The 17,593-nt window shown below is 36.9% G+C and overlaps 1 protein-coding gene across 1 annotated transcript in view; it reads right to left on the bottom strand.

The window, feature by feature from the left end:
• Positions 1–17,593, bottom strand: part of DOCK4 (dedicator of cytokinesis 4) — a 152,198-nt gene that overhangs the window by 97,387 nt on the left and 37,218 nt on the right. Inside the window, exons 12-13 of the mRNA XM_030469473.1 lie at positions 16,677–16,765; positions 3,890–4,015 (exon numbers count right to left, since the gene is read on the bottom strand). Of these exons, the coding sequence (XP_030325333.1) occupies positions 3,890–4,015; positions 16,677–16,765 (215 nt within the window). The remainder of the gene's footprint in view (positions 1–3,889; positions 4,016–16,676; positions 16,766–17,593) is intronic.

The following is a 17,593-nucleotide window of genomic DNA, read 5'->3' as shown; positions in this document are numbered from 1 at the left end:
CCAAGAACTTAGCAGTCAGGACTGACTAGCTCAGTGACAGATACCAGCCCTATAGACCCCTCTAATTTATGTACCACAATCATAGAATCAATCATAGAAACTGCAGTGTTGGAAAGGACCCATCAGGATCATCAAGTCCAACTCCTGCCCCTGTGCAAGGCACCCCCAGGATCACACCATGTGCCTGAAGAGCATCCTCCAAATGCTTCTTGAACTTGGACAGGCTTGGTGCTGAGACCACTTCCCTGGGGAACTTGTTCCAGTGCTCAACTGCCCTTTGGGTGAAAAACTTCTTCCTAATATCTAACCTAAAACTCTTCTGATTCAGCCTCCTACCATTTCCCCAAGTCCTGTCTTGGGTTAGTGGAGTGAAGAAATTAGTGCCAGTCCCATCTCTTCCCTTCATAAGGAAGCCATAGACTGCTATGAGGTCACCCCTCATACTGGGGTCCATACAGTCCAAACTGAACAATCCAATTGGCCTCAGCTGCTCCTTGTAAGTCATCTCCTCCCAGAGTCTTCACCATCCTTGCTGCTCTCCTTTGGGCATTCTCCAATAGTTTGAAGTCTTTTCTATACTGTGGTGCCCAAAACTGCACACAGGATTGAAGGTGAGGCCAGCACCAGTGCAGTACCATTGTACTGACTAATCAATTCTTTAATCTATTCTAATATCATAAGAATTTAATAATCTGGGTGAAGAGGAAGAAATATAAACTCTGATCTTAAGAGGAAGTGGTCAGATCTCAGAGTGATAATGCCACTGGTTCAGATCATAAGCTGGAAAAGGTTCTTTCTAGCTAATTGATATCCACCAACAAAAATCTCTTGAGATGTCAGCCAACAGGCCATTTGTTTATACATTGCACTACATTTTATGGACATTTGGAGGCAAGCTGTTGTCTTCTAGCCAATAGAGAGACTTTCAGAACCACATCTGTACCTGTTTTAAATACACAGAGCTTCCCAGAGTATGTGTGTAGGTAAAGTTTCAGGAAGTAAAGGTTGGACCTAACGGAATTTTTAGTGAAAAAAGTGATTCAGCAGAAAGATATGAGATTCCTTTATGTGTCAGAGATTTACACTGAAAGATTTTGGCTTTGAATGTATCAAGTGGTCATTAGCACTATTAAGAATAATACAACTTAAATAAAGAAGATGCAGTCCTGGTCTGATAACCACATGAAAAAAAGATGTGCAAAGGGCTTTCACTTTCCATCACTTATTACTTAGGTAAATTCTATATATAATGATGTGGTTTCCTGTCATGTCAGAAAATAGTGAACACAGAAATTTAGGGTTTAAGCACAGTTCTCCTTTGATGCTGTACTCAGCTTTCCAAGAACACTGGCTTGTGCATCTGCAGACTGCCACACGAGGATGCTAGAAAGGATTTTACTAATGGCTGAACAGAGCTTGCCTGTGAAGTCTCAGTTTAACCTAGAAAATGCCTGTTGATTAGACTCACAAGATGCCACTTTTATTGCCTGAGCTGTCAGCTAGAATAGAGTTATTTATTTCACGGCTTTTTAAAATTGTATATGCTTTTTTTTTTCTGGCTATTTACTTCATTTCTTAAGACACTTGGACTTCTTCATTAAAAAATTCTATGGGTCCTGGAAAGAGCTGTGTGGCTTCATCCTGTCAGGCTCCAGTGACATGAAAAGCATTGTTCTATAAAAACACGCATTATTGTTGTCAACAAAGTTCTGGTTTGGCACGTATGCTGATCCTTGTTACTTTTAACAGCAAAAGCTCCAAAAAGAAAAGGATTGATATGACAAAAAATGAAGGTCAGAGTGTAAATACACCAGAATAGGAGGGAGACTTAAAATATGGCATTTAAAAGAGATACTGCAGTTTAGCAGGATGATGTATTTCTTATTGAATAATTCAGGAGAATCTGGTTCAGAAACCTAAGTGCTAATTAGCCACAGCAACATACTTATTTAACAAAAATGTAAGAACTAATTAATGGCTATTTCCAGTGGCAAAAAATGAAGTTCTCTAATTTATCTCTGAAAAAAAAAAAAGACACTAGAAGAGAAACAAAATGAAAGGGGAGCTTTAAAAGAAGAAAGAATTTCAAAGGCTAGGTTCCTGTGGGCATTTTGGTGCCTAGGGCACACTGCTCTGGTTAGCCCTTGGAACTCCTCATTGCAAGACTGAGATGATTATTTCTCTTTAGGAGAAATCTTTTCTATGGCAGTAAACATCTTCTAAACTGAGGTGTGCTACATTTAGTCTGAGAAAGCAGCATAGCAGAATCAGTATTTTTTTTTCAACTAAAAAAGGGACAAACTGAGCCTGCACAGTTCTTTGCAACTAAGTTGAGAAACTCCTCCAGCAGCTGATTACACAATACTTTGCTAAAACATATTTTTTGCAGTTTAGTACATTACATTATTTCACAACTGAAACATAAGGGGATATAAGACCTATTTATAGAACTTAGAAAATTTGATAACTTAGAGCAGGAAGTCACTAAGTTATAGATAAATGGAGAAAGGTTTTTTTAATGGAAGTGACAGTGTGATGAGTAAACCTGTTGGCACTGTTATGTCATATTATCTGTAACACTCATTTGAGTCCAATTACAAATCCAACAGTAATACAACAAATAAACTTGAGCTAATAAGCTATAAAATTTCAACTGAACACTTCCATTAAACATACATGTAAAACACACCTTTAAAATAAATGGTACCCGACTCAAGCATTTTATCCTTCTAAATATTGCAGTGACAGCAGCAGAGTATTTCCATAAGAATGCTAAAACTGTTAACTTGTGTTCTGTGCATGTTTTAAGTGATTAGCAGTACTAATCAAGGATAGAGAAGGACAGATGTTTAATTGGCAGTTAGAACACAAGAGAGAATTCTCAGTTGTCAAGTTCCAGGCGCCAGTTCAAGAGTAATACATGCCCATAGCTACAGGCGAGTCTCATTACTGAGCTTTAAATGCTTACTTGAGACCTCCTTGATTAGTGAAGTATTGAAACTTATCTATTCTTGCCTCAGAACCTGAGTTTACTTCTGATTTAGGTATACACAGGAATGCAAAGACAGGTCTTTATAAAAAGGTAGTCTCAACTAAAAATCTGCAAGTCATGACGATGATTTACATTTGGGAGAAAAGTCACTGCTTGTGGACTCAGCTGAAACTGATGAAATGTTGCACAGCACCAAATACCAGATTCATGCCAAACAAGCTTGCCTGCAAGCATGCTCTTCCTTTAAAGAGAAATTTGCCTTTTTAATTTCCAGAAACCCATTAAACTTAAAAAAAATAATAAATTTCAGAGACAGATCCATAGATATGACTGCAATCTTCTTCCTGTATTTGCTTCTTCACATTCATACTGACACATTATTTCTTCCTTAGCATCTGCTTACATATGTACATATTTTATCATAAAATATGACCAAAATAAAGCCTCTACATCCGTATTATTATAATTTATTTCCAGTATCTTCACTTCCAGTATTTGACACTCAAACTATGTGAAACCAGCTCTACAGTTTCTGAAATGTTGTGAATCCTTATTTTGAAAGCTGCTAGCTTTTAAGAACACAATCTTCTGCTGGCCATCTTTTTTCTCTGCATAAAGCCCAGCAGTCTTGCATTCAGTCATCTTCACTTCTATGAAGTGGGCTTCTAGCTCTCAAAAAAGGCTGCTTTAGGTGCCCTTTCAACACTGGCATAGTAACTATACAGTGTATAATGAAATGGGGCCACTGGTAAACAGTTTTTGTCTATCTGAGAAAAGTCTCTGGAAAAGTTTAAGATGTTTTAGAATACAGTGCTTATTTAGAAACCAGATGAAAACTAAATTTCTCAGTGGTTCTTTCTTCTGCTGCTAATTGAGATTTATTTCTTTTTAACTTACCAGGCATAATAATATTCGAAAAACCTAGTTTCCTTGTTATGGACACTCCATGGGTAAACATGGACGTATACTCCCTCCTAATTTGTTCTATGTCTCCATGAAGCAATTGAAGAGAAACTGCCAGACCTGAAAAGGAAGGGAAAAACATGGAAAAAATAAGATATTCAAACAAATTATGCTCATCACTACTTCTTAAAGATTTTATATATACTTGCAGGTGTGTATGTGTTCCTGAGAACTCAAAAAATTCAAAGGTAATTCAATAAACCAAATCAACCCACGTCAACCTTGTTATGTATTTTGAAAGGGTACCAACATGCAGAAATAAATAAAGACATGACAATAACTACCCGTGACTAACCCAGTACAAAGTTATACAAGTTATTAACCCAAAATCTGAAGCAACAAACATTAATAAATCAACACAGCATAATCAATATTTTTCACTTAGTTACAGTAATTTCATAATGACTGAAACTAGAGTTTTTTCAATAGTCATCAAATATAATCAATCATGCTCTTTCCAATGTTTGCTAGAAGATATGCAAAATGTAAAGATAGCATATAATAATTTTCCAATATTTAGTCCTCTAGAACCAAGGAAGAATAACTTCCTCTACTGTATTTAGAGTATATTAAAAAAAATTGCATTAATTATACTTAATTATACTTATAGTGGCTTTCAGATACCTGAAGGAGGCCAACAAGAAAGCAGGGTAGGACTTTTTGCATGGATGTGTAGTGAGAGGACAAGGGGCAATATTTAAAACTTGGTGACATGAGATTTAGATTACATATGAGGAAGAAAATCCTCATATGGTGAGATACTGGAATAGGCTGCCCAGGGAAGATGGGTTGCTGAGGGAAGTTGTGGAAGTCTGTTCCCTGGAAGTGTTCAAGGCAATGCTGGATGGGGCTTAGAGAAACTTGATCAAGTGGGAGGTGTCTCTGCCCATGCAGGGGGGTTGGAACTGGATGATCTTTAAGGTCCCTTCCAACTCTACCCATTGTGTGATTCTGTGATGACAGCTGAGACTAACAATAAGAACAGCCATGTCTTTCAGTTATTTCATATATATTTACTGAGGCAAGTGTCAGGATGATACAGCTTGTGCAGATTAATCTTCTCTGACCTTCAACATCACTGCAGCATATCAGGTGTCAACATACAGATCAAGGAGAAGATAAGAGCAAACTCTTCCTGTACACTGAACAACTGGAGATAAACAGACAACTCAGAGTTGTAATTAACTTTAGATTAAGCTTAAGTAAATAACATGTGGACACAGATTGAATGACAAATTTATCAGTCCTTTGGGGTTTGGAAGACATTTCCCTACAATGATGTTACTATTTAACCAAATAAATTTACTTGAAGTTTGATGGTTCTTAAATCAAAGCTTGAAAAATCTGTCCTAAGCACTGCACTAAAAAATATTGGACATCTAATTAGCAAGAAAACTTTTGTTTTTTATCTTACCTACACTTACATTTTATTATTTTGTCAGCTTCAGATAATGTGATACTCTGACCAGACTTCCATTCTCTTATGAAACCTACACATCTCCAGCTGGCTACATAAACAAATTTTACCAGGAGAAACATTCACTAAAGTCTATTTTAAAGATTGTAATTTTTGCTATGGACATTATTTTATTAATGGGCATTTATTTTGTCTGTACCCAATTAACAATTTATAGGAAGCAGTGACAATTATTGCTGGTGTAGACAGGACAACAAACCACACTGTGGCAAACTGATGGTGCCAGAGGTTGGTAAGAAGTCATATGGGCAAGATTCATGTGACAAGGTTTTAAATGCTGGATGGAAATAGCTAGGCTAGGTATAGATCACTTACAAATATGGATATTTGGCCCACCTCCGTTCTTGTTTCTTTTATATTTTAAGAAGTTGTTATACATACATATGTATATTCATATCCTCCTTATGCCCCAACTGCACTGTTTCCTTGGAAACCTAAAAAGACATTTGCCATTGCTCCAGATCACATCAACCACAGCAGCATTATCAGATCTTGTACATCTCCTAGTGCTGAGTAAAGTTACTGTCTTTTCTAAACAAAACATTGAAGACCTCAAATCTAATTAGCACCACAGTTTTCTTTGGGTACAAATTTCACAGATTTACTTTAAGAATTTTATTTAGTTCAAAAATGAGGTAAGTGTAAAAAACCTCATTAAAGGCAAAATAGTTTTAACTTAAGAAATAAGCTGCCTGTCAAGGATTTGAAGCATTTGCTCATGTAAGGCCAGAAGCACATTAGAGCTCTGTGTTTCACAGAATTCACTTACAAAATGAAGAACTGTCTTTTAATTTCCAAAAACAAAAAGAGAAGCTCTCAGTGAACACAAAAGACAGTTTAGTCATTTTACCCATAGTTTAAATACATCTTTGGAACACAAATGGAATGTATCCTCCAACTCTTCAGAATAATGGATAATAATCACTGGATTGAAGATAGCAAAGTTAATAAAAATTGTCATATGGTGTAAACAGTCTGGGACATTGGAAAGAGTGAAAATAAACCAGAATGGAAACAGAGGAATGGAATCAAGGCTTCAAGTAAACAGTCTTTCCACTAAGGATCCAACTGCTTAATCAAAAAGGAATTTACAAGAAGGGATGCAGAAGATCTGATAAATCTTGAAAAAATGCTTCAGTTAGGAGCATAAGAACTCTAAGTAATTAATGAAAAGAAGGTGACCCCCTATTAAATGTTCTGACTGCTCACTCAAATTGCCACTAATTTTTCTAAGGAAACCAGGGCCCCCCGCATTAAGGAGTTGAATGCTGTTACTGAGGTGTGACACCCCACTGACAGTATAGTTTGCTAGAATTCCCACTGAGTAGATGCACTGAGGATCTTGCAATGGGCAAAAGGAACACAATATATATGAAAAGCCAAGACCTTATTTACAGTCCTAATGAAAGGTATACCAGTCTAATCAATAGTTATTATTAGTCCATTTACAGTGATACTAACACACTCCAAACAAAATAGTATTAAAATTACACATTTACACATAATCTTTTCAGTATCTATTCCATGTCTACCCTTCCACGTCCCTCTGGGACATTAAGGTCAATGTTTGCAACCTGAGATAGTGCTGTACGGTGACCATGTTATCAGCATCCCAAGTACTTTGCCAAGTACTTCTAGGACATCCCATCCCAGTACTTTCAAGGCCTTAGTTATGGTCACACACCTTCACTCTTCTATGTTCCATTTTAGTCTAGGGTTATAGCTAGCTAACTCTACACAGAATAACTAAATACGTGTCTATTAAATACAAAACATATATAAAATCCCAATATATATATATATATATATATATATATATATATATAAATCCCAAAACCTGTGGCCAGTTACAAGCCACAGCAACCCCTATAAAAATACAATACATTTGCCAAAGAAAATAGACACTCATCATAACTGAGGAACCATGCATCTGAAGTAAAAGTCATGGGGAAGAGGTACTTTAAAAATATGGGAAAATTCACATGTTACAAGGGACTGAAGAACTGTATCCTTATTATAAATCAAGTTATCTGACTACTCATTGGAGTTAATTAATATACTAACATGTCACAGAGTGATTAAAATCTTCAGGATGTTGCACATTCTACCGAAGGGGAGAGGGACTCCAGCAGACACATATGAAAAATGAAGTGGAATGAGGAGGAACCAACTGATATTCAGCACTATCTGAATTTTCAGAAAGGTAATATAATAAGGCATCTGTCTAAATAAAGCTGCCCAAGGGTGTTAAAAGTATGCAGAAAGCATATGGGTGTTCACATTTCTGGTAGTATTTAAAGTGTCTGAGTTATCACTGCAAAGACAATAGCAGTATTTGCCACATTGTCATTATGAAACACATGATTTATTTATTCAATGAGATCTGGAGAAAATAATTGTATAAGTCCTGTGCACTTTTACCACAGCAAAATCTATATAGTAAATCCCATGTATTACAGTCTGGGAAGAGAAAGGAAAAGAAGGAAAGGTAGATTCAGTCCTTGCTTGCCTTGCTAAAGACTTGATTGTGGCTACTTTGAATTATCAAAGGAAACTCCAAACCCTGCCTTTTTTCCCCAGCTTTAAATTCTGTTTTTTGCTCAGTAAAAACAATGCAAGAAAACAGTCTTCAAAATTTTGACAGCTTTCTTGAAACTCATGAATTAAATGAGCTCTTCTACCCAAGGCTTCTGTCAGAAATGCCCTCAAGTGTGGAAAGTTGGATTTTTTTCCTTCTTCACATGGATAATAAATACTTAAGTGGAATTGACATTATATTATCACAAGAAAACTGGCTTGAATTTCTTTACAGGGGAGATTGTAGAGCCTCAAGTATTTCTTTCCAGAATCACCATAGAATGAAGGTTTAAAGGACCAGAAGGATAAATGCTATTATAAACAGAGTCTTAACTTCCTTAAACAAACAATAAAGATCTCAACAAGAGTTTCTCCAGCTCTTGCCTCAAGAAGCCCATTGATAGCCTTTTCTATTAACAATATGCAGAGCATGTCAATACCCACTGAACAATGTCACTAAGTTTTTGTATTGCCAAGTTCATCACCTTGCTCATGAATCTTCCTACTTCCATTTACCTACTTTCAACTTACCTCCCTAATTTGTATGACAAATTACCTGCTTCCATTCCAACTGTGTGTTTTATTTCTGATAAAAACACGGTCAGCATTTAACTGGGACATACAAGTTCTTCAATTTACCATCTGAAGTAGTCTTAAGACTTAAGGAAATCAACAACACTTCAACACTAACAAGCAGAATTTATTTTTGGAAAAGGCTTATAAAAACCTAATTGCTGAGACATAATCCAATTCCAAGATGGAAATATAAACCAGCTATTCTCATTATGTAGCCTTAGCTAGGAATTTTCTGCTTTAAATTACATGCCATTTCAATCAGATGCATCATCACAGTACTGAGATGAACAGCAAGTCATTAGCTTCTACTGGACATAAATGTCCTTGACAGAATCACAAAGCACATTTTTTTCATTCTTCTCTACAAACAAGTCATTAAGCAACACTCAAGCACCATGTGAATTTAATTTCATTAGTGACCTCATCCCCAGCACAGTCCACAAGCCATGGTATGGGATGGACTCTTAGAGATAACTACACCAAAAATCTTCCTGGAAGTTGATGGTAAAGCCAGAACTCACACAGACACAAACTTGAACTTCTGTAAAAAATATACAGAATTACAACTGTCTGGCCTGGTGTCTGGCCACCTTTAAGGATTAATATTTTTCCCCAAACCAGCATAATTAATATTATATGCTAGATTAGGCTACTAATTTTAAAGAATTAGTTATATCTGAATTTGGGAAAAGGGTATCAATACGTGCTGAGTGCTACAAGAAGGACTTTGAGGTGTTGGAGCATATCCAAAGGAAGGCAATGAGGCTGGTGAAGGGCCTAGAGCAAGGTGCAGCTGAGGGACTCGGGGCTGTTTAGCCTGGAGGGAAAGAGGCTGATGGGAGACCTTCTCATTCTCTACAGCTACCTGAGAGGAGGTTGTAGCCAGGTTTGTGTAAGGCTCTTCTCCTGAACCACAAGAGGTAGGACAAGAAGAAATGGCTCAACTTGTGTCAGGGAAGGTTTAGACTGGATATTAGGAAAACTTTCTTCATTGAAAGGGTTGTCAAGCACTGGTACAAGCTGACTAGGGAAGAGGTGGAGTCACCATTTCTGTAGGTATTTAGAAGACATGTAGATGTGATGCTTAGGGACATGGTCCAGAAGTAGACATACTATAGGAGTGTACTTGGCAGTGCAAGAATAACAGTTGGACTTTATGATCTTACAAGTCCTTTCCTACCAAAATGATTCTATGATTCTAATGTAATCTACCATGTAAAAAGTACTTGAGAAAGTAAAGTTCAACAAAACCCTGTCTAAAAATCTGCTCTAAAGCTTGCCTTTCTCTATGTCAAAGTTGCCATTCAGGGTCAAATGATCTTGAGCAACAATTTATGTGAAAAATTCTCCATATATTTCATCTTCCAGCTTTAGCATTTATTGAAAACAAAAAGGAAAGCTTTAATTCATTGTATACTTAGTGAAGCACATATAAGCACTATTATTATTATTTTAAATGTATTTCAAATTGCAGCCTCCAGTGGCAACTAATTCTTAAACACATCAAAATGGAATACACAGTGTCCTTGTCACAAAATGTAGCAGCAATTAAAACTGACAGATTAATAAACTGTCATAGAACCAATTAAACAAATGCACTTGCTATTTAAATGTTAGTGACACATAGATACATTTCAGTGCACCACTGACACATCTGGGAACCCTGTTGAGAACAGAAGAACACCAGAGATCTCTTAGCTGAGTACAGATGGAGAGAGTAGATTCATGGGATTAATCAAGTGCACAGTAGTTACCTAGAATTCACTTAGTTCTGGTTTATTCTCTTTATTATGTTTTGACTCCTGCCCTTGCTCTTCCTCATCTTCCAGCAGCCACTGCTCCACTCTTCTCCCTGCTGGGAACCTACACCTCCTTTTTGTGGTCAACAGCTACAGCTGCTCCCAGCAGGGAGTGCACATCTTCTTTCCCACAGACATTTCTTTTCCTGTGCTGATTCACAGGAAAAAACTCTCCTTGCCACAACTCTGGAGAGGGTTACACTGTGAACTGCTGAGGTAGTGTCACGCAAACACAGTCACACTATTTCTTTTAGTCACACTATTTCTTTTCCTGTAAGCTACCACAGCTCTGTTCCTAGAAATTCAGTACTATGTAAATTTACCAATTTACTACCTGTAGTCCCTGCTACCAATTCCTGGCTATGTGTGATTTCTCACAGTTTTTCATTATGCAAGATGTGGAAAAATCATGCTCCTAAGTTATATCACTTCATGGGGCCTCTGCAGTTTCTCCACTGCAAGGTAAATAATGACTCCAACAGGTTTCTCCTTTCAAATTAAGGAATTTGCAAGCCAAAACTTACTGACTTTTTTTCCACATTTTTCAGTGTTTGACAGTTACCATGGAGAAAAGATACTATAAGAGTCCTGAGAGGTTTGTTGAATGAAGGTAAATCAGAATGGGAAAACATGCACTGCCCCAAAGCACATAACACTGTTTCTAGCCAACTGCCTCCATTGCCAAACTTGTCTCAGAACTTGTGCCATGTCAGATGATTTGATACACTGGGCTGGTCTACCTCATGCCTTCACTTACTGAGTCTTATACCACCACTGAGCTAAACTGAGATTTAGTACCAACTGACATGGACACTGGGGAGAAAAAAGCAACACATGTGAGGAAACAATAGCTCCTTAAAACCCAGGATGCTTGCTCTATTAAATTTACTTTGATCTGGTTGAATTAAAATGATAAGCAGTGTAATGAAATTTGCCTTTGAATGAGAAGACTCACTGAACTTAAAAAAGTTATGTCCCACTTTGAAGTTGCTTTCTCTTTGAAATGCTGTTGGACCACATAACCTCCTGAGGACCCTATAACCAGTTAGGACCAACCTAACTGATGGTGTAACTTAATGAATAACTTCCCCATCCAAGTAGGACAATTTGACCTTCCTTGTGATGGGATTCTTGGCAAACACCTAAAAAAGTATGGGCTTTGAGTCCTAAAGGCTTCAATCAGGGCATTATGCAGTTGCACATTTATTGGATGGTCCTCTGCCTGCAAATTTTTGCACAGCTATGTGGAAAAAAGTTTGAATTTATTAGAGACAGTAAACTATTCACTTAAAAAAAACTACTTCTGCATTTTTCTCTTTTAAAGAAAGAAACTAACAATTTGTGGCTAACAGCCTGAAGATAATCTTCCACCAAAGAAACCACAACCTGGACTTGTCTTAAGAAGTCTCCCCATTCACATCTTCCCTTCATCACAGATACAGTAATTCCTGATTTTATTATTTTTATGACCTAAAATGTATGCAAGAGTACATGATCTATGTAGTTTTTTTCAAGAGCTGTATTTTGACTCCATGTGCATCAGTTTAAAAAGTAACACTATCACCATAATAACAATTAAAAAATAAATTATGCTTAATTCAAAAGTGGCCAGACAAATCCCACCATTTTGAACGTGTTTCCTCTAAATCTTAAGGCCTTCCCATCAATTAAAGTTAATGTATAATTAAGCTTCCAGGGAAATTGCAGTGTACATTTGACTTTTCTACCACATAATTCAGCAAACATGCAGTTAGGTTACAACACTCTTGTCTGGTTCAGAGCATTCCAAGATAATAGCACAGAAAAGACCTTCCCACTACGTTCACTATTTTTGTTGAATCCATGTAAGAGTTCAAAGCCACAAAGCAAACAGATACGTTTATAATTTCTTACACCAGTAATTTAATCTCAAAGATCTGAAAGGGTTTTCACCTCCTTTGCTGTAACAGCTGAAAAAACGTGTATCCTTGTCTCATGTCTCAAGAATTACTGCATCAGGCACATGCAGTTTTTCAAGACTTATACAGGCAATCTAAATTGGCATTCACACAGGAGCTTACACATGAGAAAAGCAGAGAAAAAAGGAATGTCTTGCATCTCCTTAAAACTGAGCTATCCAGTCTTTCCTCTCAAAGGAGGGTAAAGAAAGAGGAAATTGTAGTGCATTTTCAATCAATTTTTAGTATGCTTTTTATAAGACAACTTACTGGGGAAAATATTCACATGTAACACGAGACCAAGGTTTAAATCCCTCCTCTATAGAATTTGCTAAGAGGAAATGAATACAAAATCAAGATGCTAAGAGGACATGAATACAGATCACACTTAGGAAAATCATGAATTCCTTGGCAGGCGTTTCACTTTTCCCATGGTATGATTAATATTTTCTGATTGTATATGAAGTTGAATAGTTGCTGCAGGGAAGTCTGAGAAGCCAAGTGATTAGCATACTCATCTGGGACACTTGAGACAGACTGAAAATCCTTTTCGAAATCTGACTCTGAACCAAGACATTTTCTGTCTTTGAAGAGTGTCTCAAATGCTGAAGTAAATAATTTCTATGGTAATCCCAGTGAATATTTATATATTCCCTGAAACAGCCTGATCATGAGAGCCACAGCAAATACCTGTAGCATTTTATTTTCAGTCTAGTGCTCAGGAAACTAAGTTTAGCCCACCTGTATTCCAGCAGTGCAAGTGCCCTAGCGTGCCCAGCTACCCACCTCAACTATAAGAAGTGGTGAAAAGGAAAGCTACCTTAGATTTAGGCACCTACAGGAGATAGTGGTGACACTTAAGTAGGGATTTCAGTAAGAACCATCACTGTTTAACTGTGTAACTTACAGTTGTAAGTAGGTAATTTTTGTAGACAAGAACCCTCTAGCTTCAGAGCCCAATGGATTGCTCCAAACAGTATGCATAAAGGACTGCTCCAATTACTAGACATTCCTTCCAACAGCATGTGCTGCATGTTAAAAAATACATTTTAGCTTTTGAAAGCCCAAAGAACTGGAGGGTTAAAAACCAAACAAACAGTGTTAGAGGTAAAAATACAAAGTTGCATGTGATAAATTCATACTAAAAACAGAAGAAATCCAGAAATCCATGTCTCTGCATAAGTATGTATGATTGGAGTAGCATTCCCTGTTTATTTATTTTTGTATAAAAATGTGTTTAATGGCAACCAGATCTGGCCTTGTTCTCTTGCCTCTTGTCCTGAACTGCACTTTAACCCATTTTAAAAATCAACAGGTTCATTCACGGCACAATAATTCTGTGGGCAAATGAAGCAGCTATTATATGATCAATAACAGTTTACAAGGCATTTTGTGCATTAGTGCCTGCTTTGTTAAAGAGAAAATCAGAATGTATCCAGCATTACTTGTTTATTGTAGTCCCAAGAAAGGTCCCTAGTGTCATTTCACTGTCACACCCAAAGAGCAAGAACTGCAACTATGACTCACACTGCAAACCCTACAAAGATTTTAACATTTGACAGCAGTCCAGGCTTCGATATGAAATCAATGACTTTGGATAGGCTTCACTATCTAAAATATACAAGGGGATAAATCATGGTTTTATACTATTTGATATAAGCTGGTAACTGTTTTCTGTATCTGTAGTATCCATGCCACTGATGTATGATCCTACAGTTGCATAAATAGAAATGTGTTATTTTGTATGTAATACTGATGTAATTCAGTGCAAATTCTATGCAGGAACATTCATTTTTCCACAAATATTTGCATTTTAAAACAAAGTAACTAGCTTTTAATGCTAAAAAACATAGGAAAAATAGTTTCTACAGCCAGCTCCTCTCCAGGTATTACTGCAACCTCGTTTGTTTAGTAATTAAGATAACATCTAGATCTAAAAGTACTTACTCTACAAATACTACAAACTCAGTGTAAGAAATAACAGCGTTACTAAATGCACCAGAGGGTGCACAATTTGGCATTTGTGTTAATGGCTTCTAAACAAGGCAACCAGGTGTCTTCCACTAAGCTGATAACTGATATCAGCTGCAAAGACAAGTGGTGAAGGGGAATTCTACCTATTACCTGCTACACTAGTCTCTGGTTTTTTTGGGGAGTGGAGACTGAATGCTAAATACAAATGCTACAGCCTGACAATGCATGTTTTACATGCACAACACTGTACACTTTGAGTTCCTTTTCATTTTTCCAAAGAAAACAGGATTAGTTTTTTCTTCAGAAGAATATGATTAATTATCTGATAAACTATTTAAGCAGTGGGACACAACAATTTGTGGAAAATAAAACTGTGTGAAAATCTCCTGAGCTGAAAGAAACTGTAGAGAACAGAATACAGAGAACAAGCTTAGAGAGGACAGACACCAGTCTGAAGCATCTTCGATTTTTGTTTACTGTGTTTCCTTTCCTGAGTATTTTTAGCATGAATTGCAAAGGACAAGTGCTATATAAACAAAAAATTGAAGTTTTTCTGTATTTTGCTCATATCTACAATGGATTCTAAAAGAGAGAAAAGATCCATGTCTCCTGTAATGCAGGATTTTCTCCTTTTTTGACAACCATAACGTGCCAGACAAGGCTAATGAGGCTTTGGAGCCTGCCATTCAGTAATTTTACAGAAATAGACAGCAAAGGAAAAATACAAACTAGTGTAACAACAATGTTTTCCATGAGGTGTCAGCAGAAGTATCTGAACATACTGCTAAAGCTTTGCAAGTGCTTTTTCAGGCGGCTAAGCTGTCAGAGGAACAAATTTCAAGTGTGAGATGAAAATAAATTTTCATAGTTTATCTTTCAAGTTGCCTTAGTACTCAAAGGGGCATTACTGCTCACTTCTTCCTTCCCTCTCTACCTTTGCATGCAGTACTGGCACCCTGTGCTGCTCTTCTCTTTGCCTCCCTCCCTCTGACAAGACTTTTCAAAATGTTACTTCTCTTCAATTTGCTACCTTTAGTTTCCAGCCCCCTGTAATGTGAAAAAAACCCAAACATATCCCAAACATCTTTAATGTAGAATATTCACATAATTAAGAGTATTCAAATTTACCTAATGTCTCCTAAAACTGCTGGTTATTTAACTGTGAACTCTTATTCAATGAGAATGGATAGGGCAAGAGATGCATCAGGGAGTAAGCAGATATTGCACAGACAGTCAGAATGACCAAGAGCAAGTTATTTTTCACGAATACTGTTAATGTATCTATGTAGCCCAACATTATATTTACAAGAGTAGTGTGCTCTTGTATTTTCACTACATGATTTTTATATTTTTTCTCTGATCAGATGTATGACATTCTAAACCTTAAATACATGTATTTATGTGGCTAGACTATATAAGAGAAAAGATATGATTAGAAATCTCCAGGGTATATAACATCAGTCTCGATATGTAACATCAGCGTTTATGTGCTTCTTGCTTATCCACTGAAGATTGTTGAACATACATTTTCAAGATAATTATTATGCTTGAAATCAAGCTAAAGGAGCATGAAGTCTGCTACATGAAAGGGATTACAATAAAGTACAACCTGGAAAATGAGTTCCTATGAGATTTTTCTATTGTCGCATTTCAACTAATTAATTTTTCAAAGGGACAAAGCAGTATTTGAATACAAGGACAATAGACTCATAAGCTTTCATTTCGGGTTTCATTTCAAGTTTGACTGCATCCCAGGATGACAGCATTCAGAAAAAGTGAATATGTTAATTTTTTACAGTGAGGGTAGTGAGACACTAGAACAGGCTGACTACAGGGGCTGCGGATGCCTCACCCTGAAAACACTCAAGGTCAGGTTGGATGGGTCTCTGAGCATGTCCCTGCTCAGTGCAGGGAGGGTGGTTGAACTAGATGTCCTTTAAAGGTTCTTTCCAACACCAACTATTTTATGATTCTGTGATCAACTCTGCATCTTGCTAAGCTGGCCAGTAGAAACAGAGTGCCCTGGTAGCTCCTATTTCATGTTTTTCTGAAGAAAACAGCAAATAAATATTGAACTTATTATTTGCAAATACCAGACTTTGTATTTCAGATATACACATAAAGCAGAAATGTTAAGCAACACGAATCATGCCTCATGTGTGAACAGAACTTCACTGAGTGACAATGACTTTTTTTTTTCCTAAATGTGCACCTGGAATGACCATATCATACATTTACATCTAATAATAGTCTTGTTCTCCCTGTGAAGAAATGCTTCTTTCAGACAGAAATGCTTCTTTGATCTTCCTAAAATAGAGCCTCTTCATTTGCAAATCAAGAAAATCCTAAAAATGCAAATAGAAATGTGGCAACTTACTCACCTGCATTGGAGCCTGTCAAGTTGTAACGTGCATTCAGCTTTTTAATGATATTTTCATGGATCTGGTACCAGTCACTCTCTGTGTTGCACCTAGAAAAACAGCAACTTTCTTAACTCTGAAATGGGAATGCAAGTTTTTCAGACCAGCTTCACTACATATCTCCAGCCAAATTCTCTTATGTTCACAAAACCAATAACACAGTACGAGACCCTAAAGCCCCATGAAACTACCTGTCCCAGTGGGAAAGGTGTGAATGCTCTTGGAAATATCTGTTTCATGTGGCAAAGGGTGGGAGAAAGATATGAGCAATTATGCTCAGGAACTCAGCTGTGACCAAGTTCATCATCTGTATAGATGTATTATTGAGCAATAAACCACACAGAGATCTATCTTGTGGCACTCCAGAGGCAGCACAAGACTCAAAGCCATTCTTAGCAGACAGAAAAATCTGTGCTGTATACTTCAAAATTACTTAAAACAGGAAATAATCTTCAGGAGGTACTGAGTGAAAGTGCAAATTACACTCCAGTTTACATTTAGAAAATGGCTGCTTTTGCATACGGAAAATCTGACCATGGCCTAATGATTGCTTATCATGGCTTAAACTGGAGTTAGTCTTAGCATCAAATTTGGTTTTAAGTCAAGTTTCTTCTTCCATTGTTTTTGTTATTTTAAAACAAACAGGCTAGATTTTTATTTTTTTAATAGAATATAATAGGTAGACGAAACTATTTATTTGCTTACCAGCAGAAAACACCTACTTGACTTTAATTCCCTGGGTGTCTAAACAAGAGGCAGCCCACATGTCTGCTGCCACACTAAATTGCTTTTCTGCAGCACTGATTCCAGCAGCTGTAATTCAACACAGGGGGGTACAGAGGAGAGTGAAGAAAAGGCTGTTTGAAAGATTTTTATGC

The sequence above is a fragment of the Calypte anna genome, chromosome 1 (assembly GCF_003957555.1).
Source record: "Calypte anna isolate BGI_N300 chromosome 1, bCalAnn1_v1.p, whole genome shotgun sequence".
In the NCBI taxonomy this organism is placed as follows: Eukaryota; Metazoa; Chordata; class Aves; order Apodiformes; family Trochilidae; genus Calypte; species Calypte anna.
The sequence above is the reverse complement of the archived record's forward strand: the minus strand, read 5'-3'. Positions and strand labels throughout refer to the sequence as shown.